The 25,668-nt window shown below is 38.0% G+C and overlaps 2 protein-coding genes across 4 annotated transcripts in view; both read left to right on the top strand.

The window, feature by feature from the left end:
* The window catches only part of uso1 (USO1 vesicle transport factor), a 29,717-nt gene extending 18,670 nt beyond the window's left edge, over positions 1-11,047 (top strand). Inside the window, exons 14-25 of one of the 2 annotated variants that reach the window (XM_051705018.1) lie at positions 722-742; positions 3,567-3,677; positions 4,124-4,242; positions 6,696-6,877; positions 7,441-7,562; positions 7,983-8,121; positions 8,957-9,120; positions 9,223-9,282; positions 9,425-9,523; positions 9,745-9,846; positions 9,941-10,156; positions 10,307-11,047. In XM_051705018.1, the coding sequence (XP_051560978.1) occupies positions 722-742; positions 3,567-3,677; positions 4,124-4,242; positions 6,696-6,877; positions 7,441-7,562; positions 7,983-8,121; positions 8,957-9,120; positions 9,223-9,282; positions 9,425-9,523; positions 9,745-9,846; positions 9,941-10,156; positions 10,307-10,411 (1,440 nt within the window). In that variant the 3' untranslated portion in view covers positions 10,412-11,047. The remainder of the gene's footprint in view (positions 1-721; positions 743-3,566; positions 3,678-4,123; positions 4,243-6,695; positions 6,878-7,440; positions 7,563-7,982; positions 8,122-8,956; positions 9,121-9,222; positions 9,283-9,424; positions 9,524-9,744; positions 9,847-9,940; positions 10,157-10,306) is intronic. The other variant, XM_051705019.1, reaches the window with a different exon arrangement.
* A 3,631-nt stretch (positions 11,048-14,678) lies between these two features.
* Positions 14,679-25,668, top strand: part of coro2aa (coronin 2Aa) — a 37,309-nt gene continuing 26,319 nt past the window's right edge. For both annotated transcript variants that reach the window (XM_051705041.1, XM_051705042.1), the window contains exon 1: positions 14,679-16,371. In XM_051705041.1, coding sequence (XP_051561001.1) covers positions 16,357-16,371 — 15 coding nt within the window. In that variant the 5' untranslated portion in view covers positions 14,679-16,356. The remainder of the gene's footprint in view (positions 16,372-25,668) is intronic.

Genomic DNA, 25,668 nt, shown 5'->3' with positions numbered 1-25,668 from the left:
ACACTTATTAGTTGATGTTATGCATGTAGTCTTGAGCGTCCTCACATTTAAATGGACCTCTAAACGCTTTCCCCAGCGGTTTGGCCGGTGTCTGAATGTTCGCAAACAGTGTGTTCTTGCTCAGCTGTTTCGAACTTCTTTTTTGCTCTGAGCGAAGAACGAAAAAGCACTTTGCCGAGAGTGTGCTGGGGCCTTAAACATTCAATCGAGAGCATTGAACCTTCGATGTTACTCTTTTTGCCTCAGTATTTCAAACTTATCTGCGTTCTTTGGATACTCCTTATTGAAAAGACCAGCACATGTTGTGTTTTGGACACTGATCCCAGTACTGGTGTGCTAGTTTGTCCACATGTTAACCATCAAGACCACCTTGCTCAAGCAACTTCACCAGCCAAGTTTTCCTGGTGACAGCATGGCTATCCAACAGGTGGACAGGCACTAACCAGCATAACCATTATCCAGATTGAAATTCATGCTGGTATAAACTGGTCTTTTCAGTACGGTTGGGCTAAGTTTCCCAAGAACAATGACTTTTAAGCGGTAGTCTGTGGTCGCTGTTTTTCTGTAATGAATGATTTAATATGTTTTGGGAGATACAAGTGCCCTTACATGTGACCTTGATCTGTTTGTTCAGAATTTGTTTTGGGAAAAGCTCGTATGGGAATGGTAGCCTGTGGTTGTTACTGATTTTTCAAAATGAAATGTGCTGTGATTTTTGCAGGGTGATAAGCTCGACCGGAGGGTGAGTATCTGTGAGTGGGTTATTTAGTGTGATGGTGTGGCTTGGCCTCAGCAGGGTGGCCCTTCATTTTCCATGTTGGGGGTTCATTAGCTGTTTTGTGTTCCTTCTGTCTGCTGTTTCTGCCCTGCTGTGTTTCCTTACTGACCCTGGCAACCATAGCTTGGACCTTTTGATTTTTGACTGCTGACCGCATGCTGTGGTCTTTCGGGCTTGTTCTGAAACAGAGACATTTCTGATTTTTCACCCCTTTCAGATGACTGCTAAATCCAATGAGTTTACAGTATAAAAGACAGTAAATAAACACTTCACTTTCAACTAAAATGACAAAAATAATATTTCCGATTACTTTTTTTGTTGCACAGTGCATTACTCTTTTGATATTTACAAATAAGCTCCAGATTGTTCTTATCAACTTTTTAATTATCTTTTTCCAATTTCAAACCACTTATCTCTCCCAGCATCTCTATACTCTATCCCAATTTTTAAAATGACTTTGCATTATTAGATTATGCCTTTCATTTTCCCCAAAAACCCACCATTCACTTGAGTTACCTCTTTAGGAGGCTGTTGCTTTGGTTGGTTTGAAAGTTCGTTAAATGAGAAGTTAGCTCTTGTGATTTTGAACGTTGTGGTTTGAACAAAACAAAAACAAAAAAAAACATTTTCCATGCTGTTTGAAAGGGACAGTGATCATTATCACAAATAAGATTTGTTTTTCTTTTTAACCATAATCACTTTGAGATTGTTATAGTTATTTACAAGAACATACAACTTAAGTTGTTATAAGATTCTAAAATGCATTACAATGCTTTAAAGGGACAGTTCACCCAAAATAAAATTCTCATCATTTACTCACCCTCATGCCATCCCAGATGTGTATGACTTTCTTTCTTCTGCAGAACACAAATGAAGATTTTTAGAAGAATATTTCAGCTCTGTAGATCCATACAATGCAAGTGAATGGTGACTAGACCTTTGAAGCTCCAAAAAGCACATAAAGGCAGCATAAAAGTAACCCATAAGACTCCAGTGGTTTAATCCATGTCTTCAGAAGTGATATGATAGGTGTGGGTGAGAATCAGATGAATAGTTAAGTATTTTGTTTACTATATCTACTTTCAAACAGCCGACGTATGCACGTTTACGACGTGTTTTTTGCTGATTCGCATTCTTCATGCATATCGCCACCTAATGGGCTTTTGTGCAAAAATGATTTAGGTGTGGTATGAGAAACAGATCAATATTTAAGTCCTTATTTACCATAAATCTACACTTTCGACCAGCCTTTCTATGCATTCACGAGAGGATGGAGTTCTTCTGTTTTTTTGTTGCATTTTGCATTCTTCGTGCATATCATCACCTATTGGGCTGGGAGGAGAAAAAAAGGAAGGATGAAGCAAAGGAAAAGTATAATAAAAGTAAAATAAATTATATTTTTGCAACGGCCCATTAGGTGGTGATATGCACAAATAAAGTCAGCAAAACAGAAAAGAAGAACTCTTGTGAACGTGCATAAGAGGAATGTTTGAAAGAGGATTTATAGTAAAAAAGCACTTAAATATTGACCCGTTTCTCACCCACATCTATCATATCACTTCTGAAGACATGGATTAAACCACTGGAGTCTTATGGATTACTTTTATGCTGCATTTATGTGCTTTTTGGTGCTTCAAAGTTCTGGTCACCATTGACTTGCATTGTATGGACCTACAGGGCTGAAATATTCTTCTAAAAATCTTCATTTGTGTTCTGCAGAAGAAAGAAAGTCATACACATCTGGGATGACATGAGGGTGAGTAAATGATGAGAGAATTTACATTTTTGAGTGATCTATCCCTTTAAGAACACCTCTGAAATGCATTATATATACTGGCTTGACAGAAAGTGTTAGTAATGTTTACTTTTGATGCTGTTTTGGGGAGGGAAAACCAATTATGATTAAATATATGTTCTTAACATTTCAGAATGAGCATGTACGTACTTTTAAAATGTCCTTGTTTAAATGTTTTGCTGTTATTTCTTTAAAATCTAAAAATAATGGTTTAAGTGAAATTGTTTTCAGTAGATTCTGTTCACAGTCTCTGTGTATTTTTTTTTTATCTTTAGAGGTTTTGTTTAGACCCTTTTCCACATTGAGGCACTTTAGATTTTTGTGGGTTTGTGTTGCGAGTATCACTGAGATCTTTGAGTTTGCTACGGCTGTTTTTCATGTCACCATATTAACATTTTCTGTTTTATTAATGGTAAGTTGTAGATCTAATCTAAAATCACCTATTTATCCTGTTGACGTATTAACCTCAAAAACTAATTAACCCAAGATACAGTATGTGTGCGTAACTTGTAGCATACTTTTTTCTTTTGTGTGTGTGTGTGTGTGTGTGGGACGGGGGTTATGGGTGGCTCACAAATGTTGAATAATAATTTCACAAATTTGACACCATTTTATATGTGTGTGTGTGTGTGTGTGTGTATATATATATATATATATACTTATCTCCAGACTAATTGGTAAGGGGAAAAGAAAAACTTTGGTTAGACAGTTTAGTTAGGTCAACTGTATAAGTTTAAGCAAAACATATTAGATAAGGTTTAGTTGTGGCTCAGCAATCTTGCTATTTGTTCTCCTGCTGGAATGAGCGAAAAAGGTTTAGTGAACCTTAGAAATGGTCTAAAATGACTTTGATGAAAGTGATAGTTTCTTGCTGTAGTTCCTCTTAACTTATTTGGCCATTTCATAATTATTAAGTTAGCTCCGTGTAAATAAATGTATTGTGACCGTATGTGTGTGTGATTGAGGCTCTAATTGTGTGTTTTCTGTGTACAGGGCAGTAGGGTACAGGCAAAGGTCGGTCTTCTCATGCTGCTCTGCACCTGGATCAGTAACTGTCCAATCGCTGTCATGCACTTCCTGCACAATCAAGACAATGTTCCCTTTGTATCCTCCTATCCATACTCTCTCTCTCTCTCACACACACACACACACACACACACACACCGGATTGATTTATTGATACACAAACAGCATATGACTAATCTCACTGCACCTGTACTGAATATTTGGAATCTTAAATATGGTTGATAATTTACAGAAAGACTATTATAAAACTCTCTGTATGGGCTGAAGTTGTTAGGTTGAAGGTTGCAAATTCTGATCACAGCTAGTCACAACTTTTTAAGCTTTATTAAATTACACAACAAAATCCACATTGATCTTTTACTGTTTACAGATTAGAGGATAACCAGTGTAGCTAAATTAAACGTACCAAGTCATGTTATAGTAAATGTTGGCTTCAGCTGAGTCCAGTAGAGTTTTCTGTCTCTCAGAGGGGTTAGAGTGTGTGTGTGTGTGTGTGTTCTGCATCCTTAACTTGAGGTGTACAGCTGACAGGTCAGATCTCAGAAAACCTGGGTGAGGATGAGCGACTGGTTCAGGGTCTGTGTGCCTTGTTGTTGGGGATTTGTATCTACTATAATGACAACAGCTTAGAGAATTACACAAAGTATGTTCTTACTGTATTCTTTACTTTTGTATTCACCCTTTTTCAGTTTTAATAAATGTAGCTGTTTAGACCAGCTTTCTACACTGGAGAGCCTGGCTATATACACAGAGCATTCAAAAAGTATTCAGACCCCTTCATTTATTTCACATTTTATGTTGCAGTCTAATGCTAAAATGCTTTAAATATTATTATTTTTTTCAATCTACACTCCATACCCCATAATGACAAAGCAAAAACCAGATTTTTGATTTCTTTATTTTTTAAATAAGTTTTGATGACTAAATGTATTAAAAAGAAAATCTAAAATATCACATTGACATAAGTATTCATACTCTTAACTCAGTACTTAGTTGAAGCACCTTTGGCAGCGATTACAGCCTCGAGTGTTTTTGGGTATGATGCGACCAGCTTTGCACACCTGGATTTGGGGATTTTCTGCCATTCTTCTCTGCAGATCCTCTCAAGCTCTGTCAGGTTGGATGGGGACCGTCGGTGGACATTTTCAGGTCTCTCCAGAGATGTTCGATTGGGTTCAAGTCTGGACTCTAGCTGGGCCACTCAAGGACATTCACAGAGTTGTCCCTAAGCCACTCTTGCATTGTCTAGGCTGTGTGCTCAGGGTCATTGTCCTGTTGGAAGGTGAACCTACGGCCCAGTCTGAGGTGCTGAGCGCTCTGGATCAGGTGTTCATTAAGGATATCTCCATTCAGCTTTCCTTCAACCCTGACCAGTCCCCCAGTCCCTACCGCTGAAAAACACCCCCACAGCATGATGCTACCACCACCATGCTTCACCGTTGGGATGGTATTGCACAGGTGATGAGCGGTGCCTGGTTTCCTCCAGACGTGACGCTTGGAATTGAGGCCAAACAGTTCAATCTTCATTTCATCAGACCAGAGAATCTTGTTTCTCACAGTCTGAGAGTCCTTTAGGTGTTTTTTTTTATGTGTCTTGCACTGAGGAGAGGCTTCCGTCTGGCCACTCTGCCATAAAGCCCAGATCGGTGGAGTGTTGCAGTGATGGTTGTCCTTCTGCAAGTTTCTCACATCTCCACACATGATCTCTGGAGCTCAACCAGAGTGACCATTGTGTTCTTGGTCACCTCTCTTACCAAGGCCCTTCTCCCCCGATTGCTCAGTTTGGCCGGGCGGCCAGCTCTAGGAAGAGTCCTGGTTGTTCCAAACTTCTTCCATTTCAGAATTATGGAGGTCACTGTGCTCTTGGGATCCTTCAATGCAGCTGAAATGTTTTTGTAGTGTTCCCCAGATCTGTGCCTCGACACAATCCTGTCTCTGAGCTCTGCAGACAGTTCCTTTGACCTCATGGCTTGGTTTTTGCTCTGATATGCATTTTCAGTTGTAAGACCTTATATAGACAGGTGTGTGCCTTTCCAAATCATGTCCAATCAATTAAATTTGCCACAGGTGGACTCCAATCAAAGTGTAGAAACATCTCAAAGATGATCCAGAGAAATGGGATGCACCTGAGCGTATGGAGTGTGGATTGATGTGAATTTTTTTTAAATTTAAAGCATTTTAGCATAAGACTGCAACATAACAAAATGTGAAAACAAAAATGAAGGGGTCTGAATACTTAATGAATGCACTGTATATACATACATATATGTATACTGTATATATTGAACTCGGACACCTGTGGTGATGCTTTTGCAAAAGATCTGACTATAGAGCTCAACAGTGCCCGCCCGCTTTTTTGGCTGTCTTGGTTCCGGAATTGTTTTCCCCCATTTATTTCTTCCATAGGCATTTCATAAAAGAGTTCTAAGCCATAAACCAAACCAAGCAGCGATGAGTTGACTCACACCACTACAAACTTTGATTTGAAGCAAAAAAAGTATTCAAATCCCATCCCACAATCCCATTAAGCATGGCGAATGACGTAATCGAATTTAAAAACAATGGAAAAATATAAACTAATTTATTTAAAGTTGTTGATTTATAAGTATAGAAACTATATATTTAAATGTTATTGCAAAATATCCAGATTCTCACAAATACAGTACGTCATGCGTGTGTTAGCCGTGATGTTTTCTCTTCAGGATCATGGCTAATGTAGCTCTTCACCTGGAATTCTGCTTTATATCAAATGAGCTTGAATTAAAACAGGCTGATAGAACAGAAGCATATACCATCGATTAACAACCTCAGAGCTCATGTTGGGTCGGTCTTTGAAGTTTTTTAAAATAATCGTTAAAAATTAGTTCGGCGATGGTGGAAAAAATGAATGGGATTATTACTTCTGGAACCCGACTGTTGCGCTCTATTACAGACTTTAGAAAGCAGAAAAAACTGAACCCTATATTATGTGAAATTGTGTACTTTACAGTGTTCAACATATCGAATTATTCTCATAAATGAACAGCCCTACATTTGGCCTATTATTGCGAGTTGTGTGTCTTTCTATCTATCGCTGTTTTCTTTTCCTCTCTATAGAGAAAAACTGAAGCAGCTGATTGAGAAGCGCATCGGAAAGGAAAACTTTGTGGAGAAAATGTGCTTCATAACCAAACATGAACTGTATTCCCGTGCTGCTCAGAAACCTCAGCCAGTGTTTTCCACCCCAGAACACATGCTGTTTGATCATGAGTTCACCAAACTTGTCAAAGAGTTAGAAGGTCAGTGTTGAAGTCCTGAACTCAAACTAAGACCCGGGTTCCCTGGAATTAACATCTGTCTCTGGTGATCACAAGTGGACAGCAGGATTCATTGAATCTTGGAGATGCAGTGTGATTCAAAATCACCTTAAGAGGTGGTCAGGAGCACATCAATATTTTATATATTATACAGTATGTAAATTGTAATGTTTTGTATGTATATTGTAAATGCTAATGTATCCCAGATGAAATCAAAGGACCACCTACTCTTGTAACATCATTGTGCCAAAAACCGCAGTTTGCTAAGTACGATTTGCAACTGCCTGATCAAAACATTTGGAGAAGTAAGCATGCACAAGACTTCACAGAACATTTTCTTTGTGCTTGACATCAAAATACAAGATCTTCCCCTCAATCAGAAGTGATTACTGGAAAAGGAGCACCTGAGACAGATGTTAATAGCTGTATTTAAGATGCGTAATAAACTGAATTGCATCTTTAAAAGTGCTATATTTTGGTATTAAGATGAAAGGTAAAAGGAGAAGTTTGTTCGACATGTTCTATGAATCTTTATTTGTTCATAGGTGTAATCACGAAAGCAGTGCTCAAGTCAAGTGAGGAAGAGAAAAAGGAAGAAGAAGTGAAGAAAACACTTGAACAGCATGACAGCATTGTCACCCAGTACAAAGAGCTGATCAGAGAACAGGTAACAACACAAACTAAATCCAGTTCTTTGTTTTCTGTCTGGCACATTGATGCAAGGTTTCAAACTAACCGTGCTGACTTTTGACTTATTTGAGGCATATAGAATCTATAAAACGTATTCAATCATCGTGGACATTTGCACTAAACTATGACCTAAATGTCATTCAAGGACTTCCCTTTAGTGGTCTCTGGTAGACTCTAGAGTGACATTCCTCTGAGACAATCCAAACACTTGCCACTTTTGATTGATTGCTAAATTTGTATCAAATTATTAATAATTTGTGTCGGCCAGAGAAGAAGGGGTTCCCCTGCTGACCATTGGCTCCCCCAAAGGTTTCTACCTCTGTAGAGTGTTTTTTTTTTTTTAATATATGGGCACAGTACTTGGGCTTGGTGACTTTTGTTCATTTTCTCTTTCCAGGATTCTCAAATAAATGAGCTGAAAGAACAAGTGGCATCGCTGACATCTCATAATGAAAAGATGCAGAGCACCCTAACACAGCAACTCTCTCAGATCCAGCAGCACAAAGACCAGTACAACATCCTTAAACTCAAACTAGGTACTAAGATAAATATCAGTAAGAGGTTACTTGTACACTTATACAGATGCAGAGTGACATAGTCTTGAATCGTATATAGTAACACTTTAGTACAGTAGCATAACTTTCATTAATAAGTCTGTAACAGTTTATCAAACATTTGAGAGCATTCAAATATGAAATGAAAACATGAATGATACTTCAAAGGGGTCATGAAATGAGGGATTACGTCTTTTCACATGTTAGAGATCTTTGCACTATAAGAACATGGTGTAAGTTTCAGAACTCAAAACTTCCCTCTCACTATATAAAGAGCATTTGTTGAAAGCAAGCTGCCAAAACAACTCGTTCCTCCACATTGTGATGTCACACAGGACATTTGCATCTGACCAGCCTCCACAACATCACATCAACGCCTACTTTACCTTATCACTTCTGTAGCCCCGCCCAGTAGCGGTGAGCAGTGAGATGACAAGGAGAGAGCTAATCAGAACAGTGGGCGTTTACTGTCAAGTCTTAAAGGAGAAGCAGCACCAAAACACAGCGATAGAGGGTCCGAATGAGGGTGGGAAATGATCATGTTTTGCTAATATTATAAGTGAACCTCAAGGAACATATTAAAATAATAAAAAGGCATGTCATGACCCCTTTAATGGCATTTTAACTATCTGAATGTACAGTGGTGATCTGCTAAGCATTATATAATGAAATAATGTTGGCTGATGTTAATTGTTGTTATTATTTGCAGAGATTTTGAAGAACTCCATAATAAGTTACGCTATTTAGCCTATTCTAAAATCTCATTCTAAAGCACTCACTTAAAATGGCCCCTCTCTTTGCTTTTTATATTCTGTAGGTAAAGATAATCAGCAGACAGGCAGTCAGCCAGAGGCAGCCCATGTGAATGGCCTGCAGCCAGAAGAGACGGGCCAGCTCAAAGAACAACTTGAGGAACTACGGAGACAAAACCAACTACTGCAGACACAGCTTGCTGAGAAGGACACTCTTATTACGAGCCTGGTATGTGCGCATTCGGGCCTTCAAACACGTCTTCTAGTGTTCTCGCCTTGTACTGATGTGTCATTAAATGGGGGTGTATTTTAATGTTTCTGTGCCACACAGAAAGCTGAGGGTGTATTAACAGCAGAAGGGTCAAATTCAGAGAACACTGAAATACTGAAGGTAAAGTTCCATCCTTTCACTTCATTATGTGTATTGAAGATTTAATTGCATCATAACAGGATGTACTGCTCTGTACATGCTTACCAATTTGGCTAAATGTTTTGACTCGAGTTTGAAGGACATTTTCTGTGGTTGGTTGCAGGAGGTGGAGACGCTAAAAGCTCAGTTGCAGAGCCAGAGAGCAGAGATAACACAACTGCAGACTGAAAGGCAGGAGCTTCTCAGAAGATCTGAGACCACGGTGAGCTTATTACACTCAATGATCAGTGTGGAGACTGTGTTCCATTAATGACACTACAATCCTATCCCCAAATGCAATCATCTACTACAGTCTCTCCCTCTAGAAGTTCTTCTTTCTTATTTTAAATAGTTTGATAGAGCTTTCGCAGAATCACTAGTGCCAATGTGGCTGGATTGTAAGCAATGTCAGGGTACCCACTTTTTTTTTTGTCTTTCTTTCAGGCTGCAGTCCAAGTCACTGGAGATGATAGTACCTACACAGAAAAGATTGCAGATTTGGAGAGCAGGCTGTCTTCTCAGACTGCAGAGACACAGAAGCTCAAGGTGTCTTGCTCTGGAGGATGAGTTGCCTTTATCAATTTACATTTTTGCCTCTTTGTTTAAACCAATACCTGAGCTCATACTCCCTGTTTCTTAGGAAGAGGTAAAAACTCTTTTGGAAAGCAGGGAATCAATGGAGAGAGACCTTGCTTCAGCCACGAGCACAGCAGCTATCTTGCAGGCAGAGAAGAGCAAGCTGCAGCAGGATGTGCAGGAGTCCAAGAAGGAGCAGGACGATCTTCTCATGCTGCTTGCTGACCAGGACCAGAAGATTCTGAGCCTCAACAAGAGACTTAAGGACTTGGGAGAGACGGTACATTCCTCACTGCACCCCAAAACCTTTCAATTAGTTCATTTGTTTCACAGGCTTTGAATTTGCCAAATATTCTCTTGTGGTTTTGTGTTTTTACATTTTGTTCTGCTTATTCTTGGTTGTGATTTATTTCCCTTTTTTTACCCCCAGATTGAAGATGAGGACGATCTGGACACAAAGGACCAGTTTGATGAAGATGATGATGACGACGAGGAGGAGGAGGAGGAGGAGGAGGAGGAAGAGTGTAATGAATAAAAAGTATTGATTAGTGGAAGTGACGGAATTCTAATAACATTTAACCTCTCATGTGTTTAGAGAAAGAGACTGAAGGACCGTAGAGCTGATCTTCTGATTATCAGACCATTCACACATTTCTTTCCTTTCTCTAGAGCGACCTTTTAATTTTTAGAATTTATTTCCTCAGTTTGCAAACAATTCAAGGATTACATTTACCCACCTAATTGAACTGGACACATCTAATTTCAAAGAAACATAAAATGGCAATATAATTCATCCCTTGGATAATAAACACAGGAGAATCCTTTCTTTTCTATCAGATTTCCGAGTGCTTATGTCCTAAACTCACCGATGTTGGTGATTCCATCTGGATAGCTCTTTGCACTAAAGATGGAGAAGAGAAAAGAAAGAAAATACTTGCTCTTGTTTTGCATTACTTACTGCAGAACCACAGGGGACATTCAATCTGCTTTTCCATACTGCTTGGCAACTGATGTGAGTGTCTTTATCATGTATGTATTTTGTACAGAAAGACTTCTTTGCTCAGATGCACAGTAATGAACTCTGCTGAACATCTCAGTCAACTTTTGTTCACCTCCACTTGTTTCGCATTGGATTGCCAGTCGGATGTCATTAAATAGAGCATTCCCTTTACAGGAACACTGTATGAAGATTTTTTTTTCCCCCATCTCTCCCTCCATGTCAACAGTTTGCAGCGTTTCAGGGATTCTATTCATATTAACAAATGATCAAACACACCCCACATTTTGCGTTGTGTTCAGAGCTCACACTAGCTACACTTTTTCCCTGTCCGACTGAATGTTGTGCTGGTAGAGAAGTCAGAAGAACTATTTAGCAAAATGTGGTTTACGCATTAAAGCATTTTTCTATTATTATTATTAGTTGTGCATAAGCATTATATACTGTATGCAGTACTGTGCAACATTTTTAGGCACTTGTGAAAAAATAATGCCATAAATAGTTTTCATTCATCACTTAATGTCATACAAAGTCCAGTAAACATAAAAAAAAGTTAAATCAATATTTGATGTGACCACCTTTGCCTTTAAAACAGCCCCAATTCTCCTAGACACACCTGGACACAGTTTCTCTTGGTTGTCGGCAGACAGGATGTTCCAAACTTCTTGGAGAATTCACCACAGTTCTTCTATCTATTTCGGCTGCCTCAATAGCTTCTGTCTCTTTATGTAATCTCAGACTGACTCGATGATGTTGAGATCAGGGCTCTGTGGGGGCCAGACCATATTTTGTAGGACTCCTTGTTCTTCTATTCAATTCTATTTGCAAGGCAATGTTGAAATCTAAAATTGATATTTCCTACTGATACACTAAAGGCAGATTATATAAAATATCCGGTTCATTAATCTTTAAAGAACCAGTGAAAACAATTTGGAAATCAGGCAAAATGGTTCTTGAATGGAAAATAACCATATATTGTTAACGTTTCGACCCATGTAAGGTCTTCCTCAGAACAATAAGACAAACTTTGTGAGTTTCAACAAAACATCCCATGGTTCCCACAGCTGCTCGCAATTTGATGTTAATGAATCCACCTGTTGAGAAATCCTAGGGCGAATATAGACAACACAAAGAAAATTATGTATATATAATTAAATACAAATGGATATCATTTACATACAGTTACACAATAACCCACACCCATAAACTCTATATACATACCCATATACATACATATCCAGGACATGCATATATACATATAGATATATACAGTACCTGTGTACCAGAGATGCAAACATCAAGAACATACCAAGACCAAAACAATTTAAGATATGGTTTGATATTAAAATCCTCATTTAGACCATTCGAGATAATGTACGTAAAAAATAAATCCAAAAGTCATTTTTGGTAGTACTTTTTGACTCGGCTCCTTACCAGATTTTGCTATTGTGTGCGTGTGCTTTTATGAACGTTATGTTAAAGGAACTGACCCACTCTGAATTAGTCAACACTTCAGGTCATGTCCTAGTCAGAATACACAGAAAGAACAAATCTTTTTGTTGAACAGATTCAAAAGAGTCTCTGGAATCAAAATCCTTCACCACTAATGGATTGAACAGAGAAAGAGTCCAGTTCAGTCTGGCTTTAAATTAACAACTGATGTTGGAACAACAGGGCCGGACTGTCCTATAGACAATATAGGTGGCCACCTAGGGCTAGGTGAACTTTCAATGAACGTTCTGCTCCAGTCAATGCAGACTGCGCATCTCCATTCCACACCTGCCGATGCACTTGGACCTTATCATAACACACAAACCACAATAACGCTGACGTTATAATTAATGTTAAGATAAGCACTTAATAATCATCACATGACAAATAACTTAGTGACAACAAATAAAACAAAAAGAGCAGTAACAATAAAAGCAGCAAAATAAATAGTAATCTGCATAGTTTATTCATGACGCGGTGCATTGCTGCGAACAAGAGAACCAATGTGAGACTTGTGTGCTATAAACAAGGATGGATTTCTCTCTTTCCAAAACCATACAAGGATATGTCCTTAATATAATTGGTGACCTATTACCCTTTTGAATGTTGATTATAAAGGATGGGTTAGGGCCAATGCTTGCATTACGAGAGAGGCATTGGAGAGCGACCGGAAGTAAACAATTATAGTGAAAAGCACTTAAATCGTGATCTGTTTCACACCCAAAGTGATCGTACTGCTTTATAAGACTGGAGTCTTATGGATTATTTTTATGCCGCCTTTATGTGCTTTTTGGAGCTTCAGAGTGCTGGTCACCATTCACTTGCATTGTATGGACCTACAGAGCTGAAATATTCTTCTAAAAATCTTCATTTGTGTTCTGCAGAAGAAAGAAAGTCATACACATCTGGGATGGCATGAGGGTGAGTAAATGATGAGAGAATTTTCATTTTTGGGTGAACTGTCCCTTTAAAAGAACAAACAAGAATCACAAATAAGGCCCATGTTTGTTTGTTTGTTTGTTTGTTTGTATATACGGTTGCATTCTCACCATGACAAATTCCTTGTGTGTGTAAGCATACTTGGCAATAAAGCTCATTCTGATTCTGATGTATGAACAACATGAGTTTTTCTAATTTGGCTGTCTTCTGGTGGAGTTATGGCACTGTTTTCGTTCAGTTCTGGCTAAAAAGATATGGACCAGATTTGGGCCGTCATTCACTTTCTGGCCTGGGCCGCATTTCAGCTGTTTAATTGGGCTAAAGTTGTGTGGGTGAAGCTTATGTTAATTTGCAAATGTTATAAAACTTTGGTCCCAGGCTATTTCTAGCAAGAACTAAGCATTGTAGTTTCTAAATGTTTGCTTGATTATGTCTAAAGCTCTTTTTTTTGTTTTGTTTTATATCATTACAGCTGATGTTATGGTGGCTTGGAGGGCTGTCCAAAACCAGTGTCCTTACGAGGTGCCTTCATATGCAATCGTTACCTGTGAAGTCATTGACTGACTGGCACGAGGCATCAAGGCAACTGCTTTTGCATTTGGATACCACCCATAATAACCAGAGCCCATTGAGAAATGTTCGTTTCAAGCAGTTATTTTTGAGCACTTTGGTCATAATTGGTCAAAAAGTGCCCATCAGTTTGTTTATAATTGTCGCAAAATGTATGTGATGTTCTAAGAGCATTGCCACAGCTTCACCGCCAGTTTACCAGTAAATATTTATTCAGGAATGGTGTGTTCACTAGAGGGCGCACCCGAGCTGCACATCACCTCCCTGCAATACACAACCTGCATCCCAACTGGATAAATCACCCTCCGAAGGGCAGTGGCGTGGTCAAGGGTGGGCCGGGGTGGGCCTGGGCCCACCCAGAATATTAGAGATTCATTGACTTCAAATATATATTTATAAAACAGTTTTAAAAATGCATAAATTTCTGAAAGTGTGAAAGAACTGTTTGAATGAGTCGCTTCTCTGTTGTTAAGGAAAATTTGGTCATCCATTTTTATTGAGGCCCACTCAAAAGTAATGTCCTGTCTATGCCCATGCCGAAGGGCACTTTGAAGGGAGAACAATCTTTAGAATAATGCTGTAAGATCACTTGAAACTGAATTTCCAATAAAAATTTGTTAAAAAGTGAGTTTCGAAATACCCTTATGTTTGAGCCCCGCACCTTTTAGCCTTTCAAAGCTCTCACGGTGGATGGTAAAGTCTTCGAAGGGAATAGGGCATAGGGATGACCACTTCTGAATGGAAGTGGTCGTTCCTATGCCCTATTCCCTTCGAAGGGAATAGGGCATATGACACGTTGTGATTGCGGATTCATTGTTCACAATGCACCCAGACAGGTTGTGATTGCGGATTCATTTTTATTTTTAAATATAATGTTATTACACATCTGAAAAATGGGTTGTGGAATGAGGTCACTGTGCCAAGTAGGGTTGCCACCCGTCCTGTAAAATATGGGATCATCCTGTATTTAAAGATAAAATGATACGTAAAATGATCACAAAGGGATTTGTCCCATATTTAAGCTGGTCAGATGGCGTCACGGTGAAATTGTTCCAGATCACCAGTTTAACATTGATATAAGTTGGAAAATTTGCCTATGGTGGGTAAGGGACCGTCTGAAAAGTCTACAAATGGTGGTAAAACTGGAGTTTTTTTCTATATAAATGTTCAATAAGATCAAACAATGTATGAATACAATCATAAAGACAAGTACAGGTGAAGGGGGAAAAAAAATATTTAAATTTTTTTTTTTAAATATGAATAAACCATCCAAAATGTATATATAAGATAAAGAAGACCAATAATTGAAAAAATTCAAATAAATATTTTTTAACATATAAATGATGTATTGGGTCATGGGTCAGGAAAGTTCTAATTTTAGCATATAAGAAAGGATATACAATTTTTTATTAATAACGCATATGAACAACGCATTTATTGCTAAAACTGTGGAGCATGTGGTTAGGGGCCATGATCCCCCACTCCCCCCCCAGTGTCAAGTAAGTGAATCGTCCACTTGTCCGAAACAAAACCCCGCATATGCGTTGTCCTTAAACTCTAAAATAATTTTAACATGGATGACACAGCTATAGACGCACAAAGTCGGTTTTGAGTTAAAATTAAAGCCGCCTTGGCTGAGTTTCAAATCCTAGTGAACTGCCTTCCTAGATAGCATGTTTAAGGGCCCGTTGTACAAAGGTGCCTCGGTTTGTTCCTCTGAGGCAGCAGACGTCCTGACCCCGCCCCCGCCCTTTTCCTAACCATATGGAGCCTGTGAGGCTGAGCAGCCTGCCAGGAACAACACATGGCACCTTTCACCCATCGCGTATTTAAAGGTCTCCACTGCAGCGCCGCCTCACGCCCATAGAAATAGTAGAAACGGGCAAAAACAGTGATGACACAGCAGGATGTTCTGAAAAGGCGAGGCTTACCTGCCCGGAAGTTGTTTCTCATTTATTAGGTCCTAATAATAATTGTCCTCTTCAATTCAGTTTTTTTTTTTAAGTTTGTCAGTATCCTTATTTGTGTGAAAATTATGAATATACGGTTTGCTGGGGTAAAACATAGACGACGGTAACACGTGGTACGTGTTACTTTTCTCAGCGCTTTGTAGACTGGACCAACCACTGTCGGTTGGTAATCCTGGAAACGTTTTTTATTGAATTATTTTATAGATATCAATATGACGCGTTTCCATTTGATTCCTGGATAGCATTTTACCCCCAGTAAGACACAAAAGTCCTGATATTTCGATGAGGCTGTAAAGGAGAAGTTGTCTTTCTGAGCCACCCAGTGCCCCCTTGAGGACTACACTGTTGTGTTCCATTGGAAACGGTAACATGTGCCACCCAATGCCCGCACCCAATGCCCGCACCTCACCTCAAACACTGCGGCATCCTGTAATCTCTCTCTCTCACACATCTCTGTGACTCTTATGAGCGTTTAAAAACACGCGGATCAAAAGTCATTTCTCTTCATATTGTATGACCATTACTAAGGTAAGAAATCTCATAATTATCACTTGGTTGTAGTTTTCTTTCCGTCGATTTTGTGTAAATGTTAAATGTTTGTTTTTTTATTTTATTATCCCATATCATTTAATTTTTTTGCAGTGATATATGAGTCCTCAGAATAGCAGAGTGATTTTGATAAATACTGCAACATTTTTTGTAGTTGTAAAATGTTGTGATAATTTAATTGTAACCTTTATCCCATCACTATGTGGTCTTATGCACGAGCTCATCTTTTATCAGATCAAACAATTTAAATGGTGTTTTTCAGTGTTGTAATAACAAATGTGTGAAATGGAGAATGTAAGTAAAGGAACTTTTTCTTGTAAAGACTGATGGACTGCTTCAAATGTGAGTTGTGTGATGGATCATTCACCCCAAAAATGTAAATTCTCTCATCATTTACTCAGCCTCATGCCATCCCAGATGTGTTTGACCTTCTTTCTTCTGCAGAACACAAATTAAGATTTTTAGAAGAATATTTCAGCTCTGTAGCTCCATACAATGCAAGTGAATGGTAACCAGAACTTTTATGCTGCCTTTATGTGCTTTTTGGAGCTTCAAAGTAACCCATAAGACTCCAGTGGTATAATCCATGTCTTCAGAAGTGATATGATAGATGTGGGTGAGAAACAGATCAATATTTAAGTCCTTTTTTACTATATATCTAGATCTACAATATTATATATTACTATGTGAATGTGTTGCATTTTACTGTGTGTTTTGATTTTATGTTTTGTGAAGCACTTTGTGCTAAATTGCTAAAAGGTGCTATAAAAATAAAGTTATTATTATTGTTATTACTATAAATATGCCATTTAACTGCAAGGTTTGACTTGCATTATTTTGCTGTAGGCGAGGATCTGAGGGCTTGCTGTTTTACAGAGCCCTGCAGAATTATTCTGTATTTACTCTTAAAAACACTCGCTACAAATAGCAAAGCTCATACATGTTATTTTCAGCCACGCAAACATCAGGATGAGTAAGGTAGCCAAAATGCATGACACATTTCCTTCAGATGCCACGATGACTGTCATGCATGTGTTTAATTACTAAGTGGAGGTAATGGTATGTCTGAGTTACTGAATGAGACCAACAGATACATATAGAAAGACAGGTTATGATGGTTGCCAGGTGTCAAAGTCCTCAGGGTGAGACATGTCAAATGGAGGTGTGGCTGTGTGCAAACATGCCCCTGGCCCTCGGCACTGCTACACTGAGTCTTGTCCTGGACGCACTCTCGTTTCCGCTATCATTATCTTTCCATTTATTTTTCTTCATTGTGGTCGTCTTTAATAAAAGGTGAAAGTTGATTAAAATTGTGAGTGGAAAAAATGACATAGGGCCCTATTTTAAGAGCAAGGACATGGTCATGAAGTTTTGGTATTTTCGTGCTAAGTCTAGGCGTGTGTGGTAAAATAGTGCTCACAATGCGCTAATGGGATGGGTCAAGTGCAATTTAATTCTGAGGTTCTTCTCTGGTTATTGTAGCATTTACGTCCTATTATATCATCCATTCCCTGTCAAGCACCAGTGATATAAACCAAGACAGCACATTCATAAGAAGTTGGTAGTGTAAATTCATTCTCTATGCAATGAATTAGAAGAATAGAAATATATACTTTTGTTCTTTTGTGCATTAAGTGCGTCCTTGTTGAATGTCAGGCAAAGGTGTAGATTTAGGGATGGCTGATATGGCCATGTCCCGACCAACTTTTAGAAAATTGGAAATGTCCCGAACAACATTTGGGCAGTTTTACCACATAGAGAATACTTTATACTTTGTTGCTATTTTCATTTTAACGACTACTAAAGTTTCTGAGTTTCATTATTCATGTGTAAATTATTGCCCGACTGCTTCTGAAGTGGCACATAAACGGTGTTGTCACATTGTAGCAGTTCGTTTTCTCAGCGCTATTCAGGATGCACCAACCACAGTCATTTGTGATTACATAATAAATAAAATTCTGGAGATTTCACGGGCGGATTTCCATATCTTTGGTCCAACCCTTAAAATTATTAAAGATTTAAATAAGCATAATTTTTGTGTACAAATGTTTTCCAAGTAAAAAAAAAACATCCTAATTTTTGGATTTAGGATACACTAAGTATAGGGTAGCACTGTCGCCTCACAGCGAGAAGGTCTCGGGTTGGAGTCCCGGCTCAACTGGACCTTTCTGTGTGGGGTTTGCATGTTCTCCCCGTGTTCGCATGGGTCCCGTCCGGGTGCTCCGGTTTCCCCCACAGTCCAAAAGACATGCATGTTAAGTGAATTGGAGACTCTAAATTGCCCCATAGGTGTGAGAGTGGGGGTTGCGTCAGGAAGGGCATTCGGTGTAAAACCAGTGCCAAGTCAAATATGCGTATCACGGATAGTCTGCTGAGGCGACCCCTAACAGGAGCAGCCGAAAGCAGAAGAAGGGGTGGATAACTGTGCAGATAACGGATTTGGGATGGCAGTATGAAAAAAGATTATGTGCGAGTGATGGGAATTGGAAAGCAGAAATTGGGGAAAAAATGTGCCGTGGTGTCAATGCTCCATTCTCCCCATAATCTTAAGATGTCATTTTGCACATGTGATTTGTTCATTTAGCCCACCCATTGTTTAGATTTTTAGAGTTTTAAATATTATCCTCCTTGCAATGGCCCTACCAACTTTCAAACCAAACCTACGCCCTTGATATCAGTTATATATGACAGTGACACGCTCCGTTCAAACGCATGGAAAATGTGGTTCTCATCAGGATTTGGATGTAGGCTCCATTAAATTATAGAGAATGTATGTATTATTCATCAAGTTGATTTACTGACACACAAATCATAGTATTAACAGTGATTGTATCGGCCTTTCAGGTATGGACATTTATCGAAACGCAAAAAATATTTCTAAATTCAAATTACATTTCAAACTAAATGAAAATGTAAATAAAATAGCGAAGTGGTAAATAACCGCATTCACAGCAGTGACTTAAAAATCACAGTACGACAGTGATTGTCATGGGCATTGTTTGATGTCCCGCTGTATTTTCAGAGTTTGGACATGAACGTTATCACCACCTGCTGGTGGAACATCCAAACTGCAATTGCAGGAATGGATTTTAGACTTTGCACTGAGATTAGACTTGTTTCTCAAAAGTCTTAGTGCAATGACCTATTTCTCAGGAGAAAGTCACTTTATTAACATACAATAAACCCACAGTTTGCATGTATATACCCACAGATAGTGCAAAGTATTCCACCCACTGGCACGAAAAATGGTTTTAGAATTAGCGCCCTCACGAAAATTAGATAAGGCATTGCGCACGGTCGTTGCACGTTACGCTGCACCTAGAGCGCTCGGGAAAATAGAGCCCATGTGCCTAACTTCATACTACCCATAAACAGTACATATTTGGTGCATTATGCTTATTAAATGTTTAATTGTGAGGTCAATTACCAAAAAAAGAGATTGTTTAAACCACAATTGACGACAGGCTAGTTGTTCTAGTGTTAAAACTACTGCTTAATTACACATGCAGTAACTTAATAACATAAAGGGCAACCATTTGCATGCTTTCAGTCTTTTTCTGCGTGTAGTATTAGGGTGGAGTGGGTAATCTTAGGACTACAGGCCAGTTGACCTCTCATACAGTACATTCTTAGATTGTTTTGTATTTTTGGATGGGTTGTCTCATCAACATTCCATAAATATTGACATACAGGTTTTCATACATACAGAATGGACACAGATGTACATTCCTTCTAGCTCTTGAACTTCAGTTGATTTAAGAGATGTTTTATTCATGTTGGACATGGAGTCATGTTTAGCTGATTGAGAATGCATTCAACAGCTAGTACAACAGTACTACTAATGAGATACTATGTAGTGATCATTTGCAGTACGATGTCATCATCAGTGGACCGTGTTTACCACATTTTTGGTTACTTTCACATGGTCTTAATCTTATTTCAACATTTATTTACACACTATGCTGCAGTAAATGTTATATAGTATTCTGAGCTGTTGTTACATGTCCTGCCATGTTTGAATGTCCCATCCATGCAACATGAAAGGCAATCAGGAAACTAGTTCAATAAGCATTCGACACCTTAATTTACATACTATGTACTACATCATGTGTTTGTAAAGTTATATGGCTGCGTGCTATATCAAACACAGCGCAAGACATTTATGTTAAGCAAACTGATCTGTACATTTGCAAATCTGCTATTGTTTATCTACAAATCATTATTGTTTCCATTGCTTAGTTTGCCACCTGGTGTCATAGAATCACATACATCGCAAATGTATTTTCACGTGGTTTGTTCTACGTGTAATTATCATGTGTTTTATTATACTTAGAAATACATTATTTAGTTACATTATACTACCGGATAGATATTTTAGATCCCCTAACCCAACCTCTTTACTAAATGTAACCAATTATCAACAATATAGAACATGTAACAGGCAGGTAAATTTAGTCCCTGTAATTTTAGTTACATTACACTATTATAAAGATATTTTTGTGCACCTAACCACACCCCTACACCTAAATCAGACCAATTTCAACTATATAAAAGACGTAATAAGCAGATACAAGTAAAAAAAAAGATGTGTTAGATGTACTTAAAATATATGTGTAGCATTTTTGCATCATGCTTTTAAAGTAAATTCAACTTATAGTCATTTACGTCAGCATTACTAGAAAACCTTTGTTAGATATACACAAATGTGTCAGTTCATTCAACTTTATTTTCTTAAAAAATCTTATGTCATACGAATAAGATTTAACAACTAATAGCACATTTAAAATTAACATTAATATTATTGTTTCTACTTAATTGGCTCAAAATAAAATAATGACTGTAATCAATCATTAAACTTGAGTCCCCTTGATTCTGCACATTCACATGCACAAGGAGTAAAATATATGGATTGAACAGGATCCAACTTCACCAAAGAAAACACTTATCACCCTAATGGTGACTTTACATAAAATAACGGTAAAACAACATCAGTTTTAGTAGAGCTAATATCTCAAAAGCAACTAGTGAAATGCCCAAACACGTTTATTTTGACCAAACAAACATGCTTTAATTATTCAAGTACAGAACCTCAGTTTGAGTTAGTTGTACTTATAATCTTAATTTTAAGGATTTTAAGCCAAAGAAGTTCACCTTATTTTGTGTTGTAAACATGAATGCAAATTAGGTCAAGCTAAAAATGTTCTAAATATGTAAATGTTAGTAAGTGGAAGCGTTTATTTTCATATGTTACGCTTGTTGAGCTTATTTCAGTGTACAGTCACTGGCTTATTAAAAAGAATAAAAAGCACTATAAAAGCATTCAAAACGACATTATTGGCAAGAGAGATTATTGGGAAGACCCAAGATTCACTTCTTTTACTTGTGCCTCCTTGAACACTTTTTTACATTTGTATATATATTTAAAAAAGCCTTTTCAAGGCTTGTAGCAACCAGCCCTTTACCGGTCTTCACTGCCTGCCACATGGTGAAAACACCATGAGTTTAATCTGGTGTTAATGTTCTAATGCTTGTGTGCCTGTAGTGAAAGAGGAAACTACATGTTCTTCTTCTTTGGTGAAAGTAGTAGTATGCAGATGGAAAGGCACATGCATCTGTTAGATTGGTAGTGCAGCAGAATCACATTCGCTGGCTGCTAAACTGTTTCCATCATTATTAGTTTTACGTCACAGTTACTGCAACCACTCTGAAAACTATTAAAGAGCCTTTCCCAGCATCCTCTCTCCTCTGCTCAAGTCATTATACAGTTTGTGTATACAGTACCCATCCTTCTATTAGACAATAAACATATTGATTTAGTTTTGTGTTTCATGAGCTCTTCTAAATGCCATAGATGAGCAGATGACTGTATTGTTTGCTATATTGCGCTCAGGCTGAATAGTGTTCCTCAACTATATGAATGAACTCATCATGAATGGGCAATTATTGATTTAAACAAACAGTTTTTATGTGGATCTGTTTGGTGTGCAATGTCCATACTCACTATGACAATATCACAGCAAGCAATTTCACAGAGGACAGAGTTGTGCATTTCAGATGCACTCATTAAGCATGTTTAACATATAGCATACTTCTCTTTTCAGCATACTTTGCATTTTCTGAGGCATTTTACAATGTTTGCAGTGGTTGCACAAAAGTTGCATAGGTTCAGAACTAGCGCTGTACAATTAATCGAAACAAAAATCGAGATTAACAACCTGCTTAACTAATCGTGAAAAGTGTCAATTATTCCATTCAGTTGTTTTTACATTGTGTCAAAATATTGTATTTACAGCAGATTTTGGGGGTTTGTTGTGTACATGAGTGTGATGGCAAATCAGAGGCATTTAAATTAGTCTAAAGGTCTGTGCGTAATGCTCACTTTCTGTGTATCATTGTTTTCTAAATTTAAATAACATGCAATGTTTTTCATGCAAGTAATTCAGGAACACACTTCTCAGCTTGAATTCGACGTGCAAAGTAAGCATTTTAATGTAAATTCTATTAATTGAAATTAATAATCGCAATTACAATATCCAGGGAAATAATCAACAATTATGATTTTCGTCATAACCGTGCAGCTCTATTCAAAACCAGGTGCAAGCAACCTGTACAACTGTAATGCTACTGATCATTGTGTTCTTAAAGAGATAGTTCGCTCTCATGCCATCCCAGATGTGTGTGACTTTCTGTCTTCTGCAGAACACAAATGAAGATTTTTAGAAGAATATTTCAGCTCTGTAGGTCCATACAATACAAGTGAATGGTGACCAGAACTTTGAAGCTCCAAAAAGCACATAAAGGCAGCATAAAAGTAATCCATACGACTCCAGTGGTTTAATCCATGTCTTCAGAAGTGATAAGATAGGTGTGGGTGAGAAACAGAACAATAGTTAAGTCCTTTTTTACTATAAATCTACACTTTCACCAGCCGTCCTATGTGCATTCAAGAGCGGACCGAGTCTTCTTCTTCTGTTCTTTAGCGATTGGCATTCTTTGTGCATATCGCCACCTACTGGTCAGGGAGGTGAAAGAAAAAAAATGGAGGGATAAAGCAAAGGAAAATAATAAATAAATCAAATTTGCACAAAGGTCCAGTAGGAGGTGATATGCACAAAGAATGTTTTGTGAATGTGCATAGGAGGGCTGTTTGAAAGTAGATTTATAGTAAAAAAAAATGACTTAAATATTGATCTGTTTCTCACCCACACCTATCATATCACTTCTGAAGACATGGATTAAACCACTGGAGTCTTATGGAGTACTTTCAAATTGATTTGATGTACTTTTTGGAGCTTCAAATTTCTATTATTAGTATTTTCTGCATATTAGAATGATAGTAATGTCATCTAACTAAGAAATGGAAGTATAGGAATTATGTAGTAACCAAATAAATGTTAAACAAATCATAACTATCCTTTAGTATTTATATTGTACCTTCAAAGTAGCCACCCTTTTACAGCTCTTCCCATTCTGCACACTGGGCTTTCTCATAACCAACGTTTGTAGATGCATGGTGTATCTTGGTATGCCGCTTGTTTGCTGCTTTTCCTTTATTATTTGGTCCTGTATAGCCAGCTGATGGAACTGTCACTCGCCCAATTGGGCCAGTGCTGCCTTGTAACAATGTCTTACATTTGTTGATCTTGTACATGTGTTTTGATGGCTTAGTTGCAATCTTATTGGTTTTCAAGTGCATAATTGAACACTGTTGTGCTGATTTTAAACTCTTTACCTAGGTAACATTATTTTGCTGGTTTACATAGATGTAATTTGGTTAAAATTGTGAATGACTTGTGATATACTGAGAAGCATCAGTAAGAACTGGTTTGAAATTATACACCAATCAGTTATGATTTGCAACTTTGTTCTCCAGCAAAAGTGAGTTTATGACTAAAGCTGCTATGGAGTTACATTATAGCTGTGTAATGTCCAGCTATTATTGCAATTTAAAAACCTAATATTTTGGGAGAATCTCAACATTTAAGGAAAATGCAAATATCTTTGTTCCGGTACATTTAAAAATAAATTGCATCCTTTTTTTAGTTGGCATGTGAAGATATCAGCAGGGCAGTTTAGACCAGAAGTAGAAATCCTTTATCTTTGTTTTTTGTTGTTGTTTTTTTTTTCTCCCCTTTTCTCCCCAATTTGGAATGCCCAATTCCCAATGTGCTCTAAGTCCTCGTGGTGGTGTAGTGACTCGCCTCAGTCCGGGTGGTGGAGGACGAATCTCAGTTGCCTCCGCGTCTGAAACCGTCAATCCATGCATCTTATCCCGTGACTTGTTGAGCACGTTACCACGGAGACATAGCGCGTGTGGAGGCTTCCCGCTATTCTCCGCGGCATCCACGCACAACTCACCACGCGCCCCACCGAGAGCGAGAACCACATTATAGCGACCACGAGGAGGTTACCCCATGTGACTCTACCCTCCCTAGCAACCGGGCCAATTTGGTTGCTTAGGAGACCTGGCTGGAGTCAGAAATCCTTTATCTTGAGCCTTGTACATGCATGCACACACACGAACACACTCTTGTGACTCCTCCCATATTTCAAACATCATTATAGATTGTTTTCTCAGAAGTTCCGCTTGGGGGCTAGAGATGTGTTATCCATAAATTTCCCAACCACGACAGGCTTTTTTCTGCAAGCAGGTAAACAGGTGAGCCTTAGAAGCAAAGCTTTTTTTTCTCTCCAAGGAGGAAAATTGTCATTCAAATATTATCTTTGAAAGTCAAAATGAACCTTCCCAATTTTAGAAACAATGAACGGGTGCAAACGAGTCACATGTTTTAGATTTAGTACATGTTTAGTACATTTGTCTTTACACAATAAATTGAACAATTGAAAAACTCAGGCTCACCTACTTGATTTCACCAGATCAACCAGTGGTTTTTGCACAAAGCCCAAAGGTAATTCAAGTGGCTCAGTGATCCAGTACACTATTTGCAAAGCAAACTGCCAGTATGTAAGGGGTGGGCAAATGCAAAACCTGATTACACAAATGTGTACTAACTTGGAATTACACAAATTTGTACTAACTTGGAATTACACAAATTTGTACTAACTTGGAAATATTCACAGTTTTGTTTTTTGCCTCATCCTAACCTAGTATTGAGCCCACAGAGCAATATTTAACTATGTTTAACCTCTTTAACGTTAATGTGTTCATAGATACTCACTTTTACACGATATGCCATATAAATATTAAGTGAATAAAAGGGGTAAATATAATTATGTATGTATAATATTTATTTAAAAACAATTCAAGAAAAGACT

The sequence above is a fragment of the Myxocyprinus asiaticus genome, chromosome 8 (assembly GCF_019703515.2).
Source record: "Myxocyprinus asiaticus isolate MX2 ecotype Aquarium Trade chromosome 8, UBuf_Myxa_2, whole genome shotgun sequence".
Lineage (NCBI taxonomy): Eukaryota > Metazoa > Chordata > Actinopteri > Cypriniformes > Catostomidae > Myxocyprinus > Myxocyprinus asiaticus.
The sequence above is the reverse complement of the archived record's forward strand: the minus strand, read 5'-3'. Positions and strand labels throughout refer to the sequence as shown.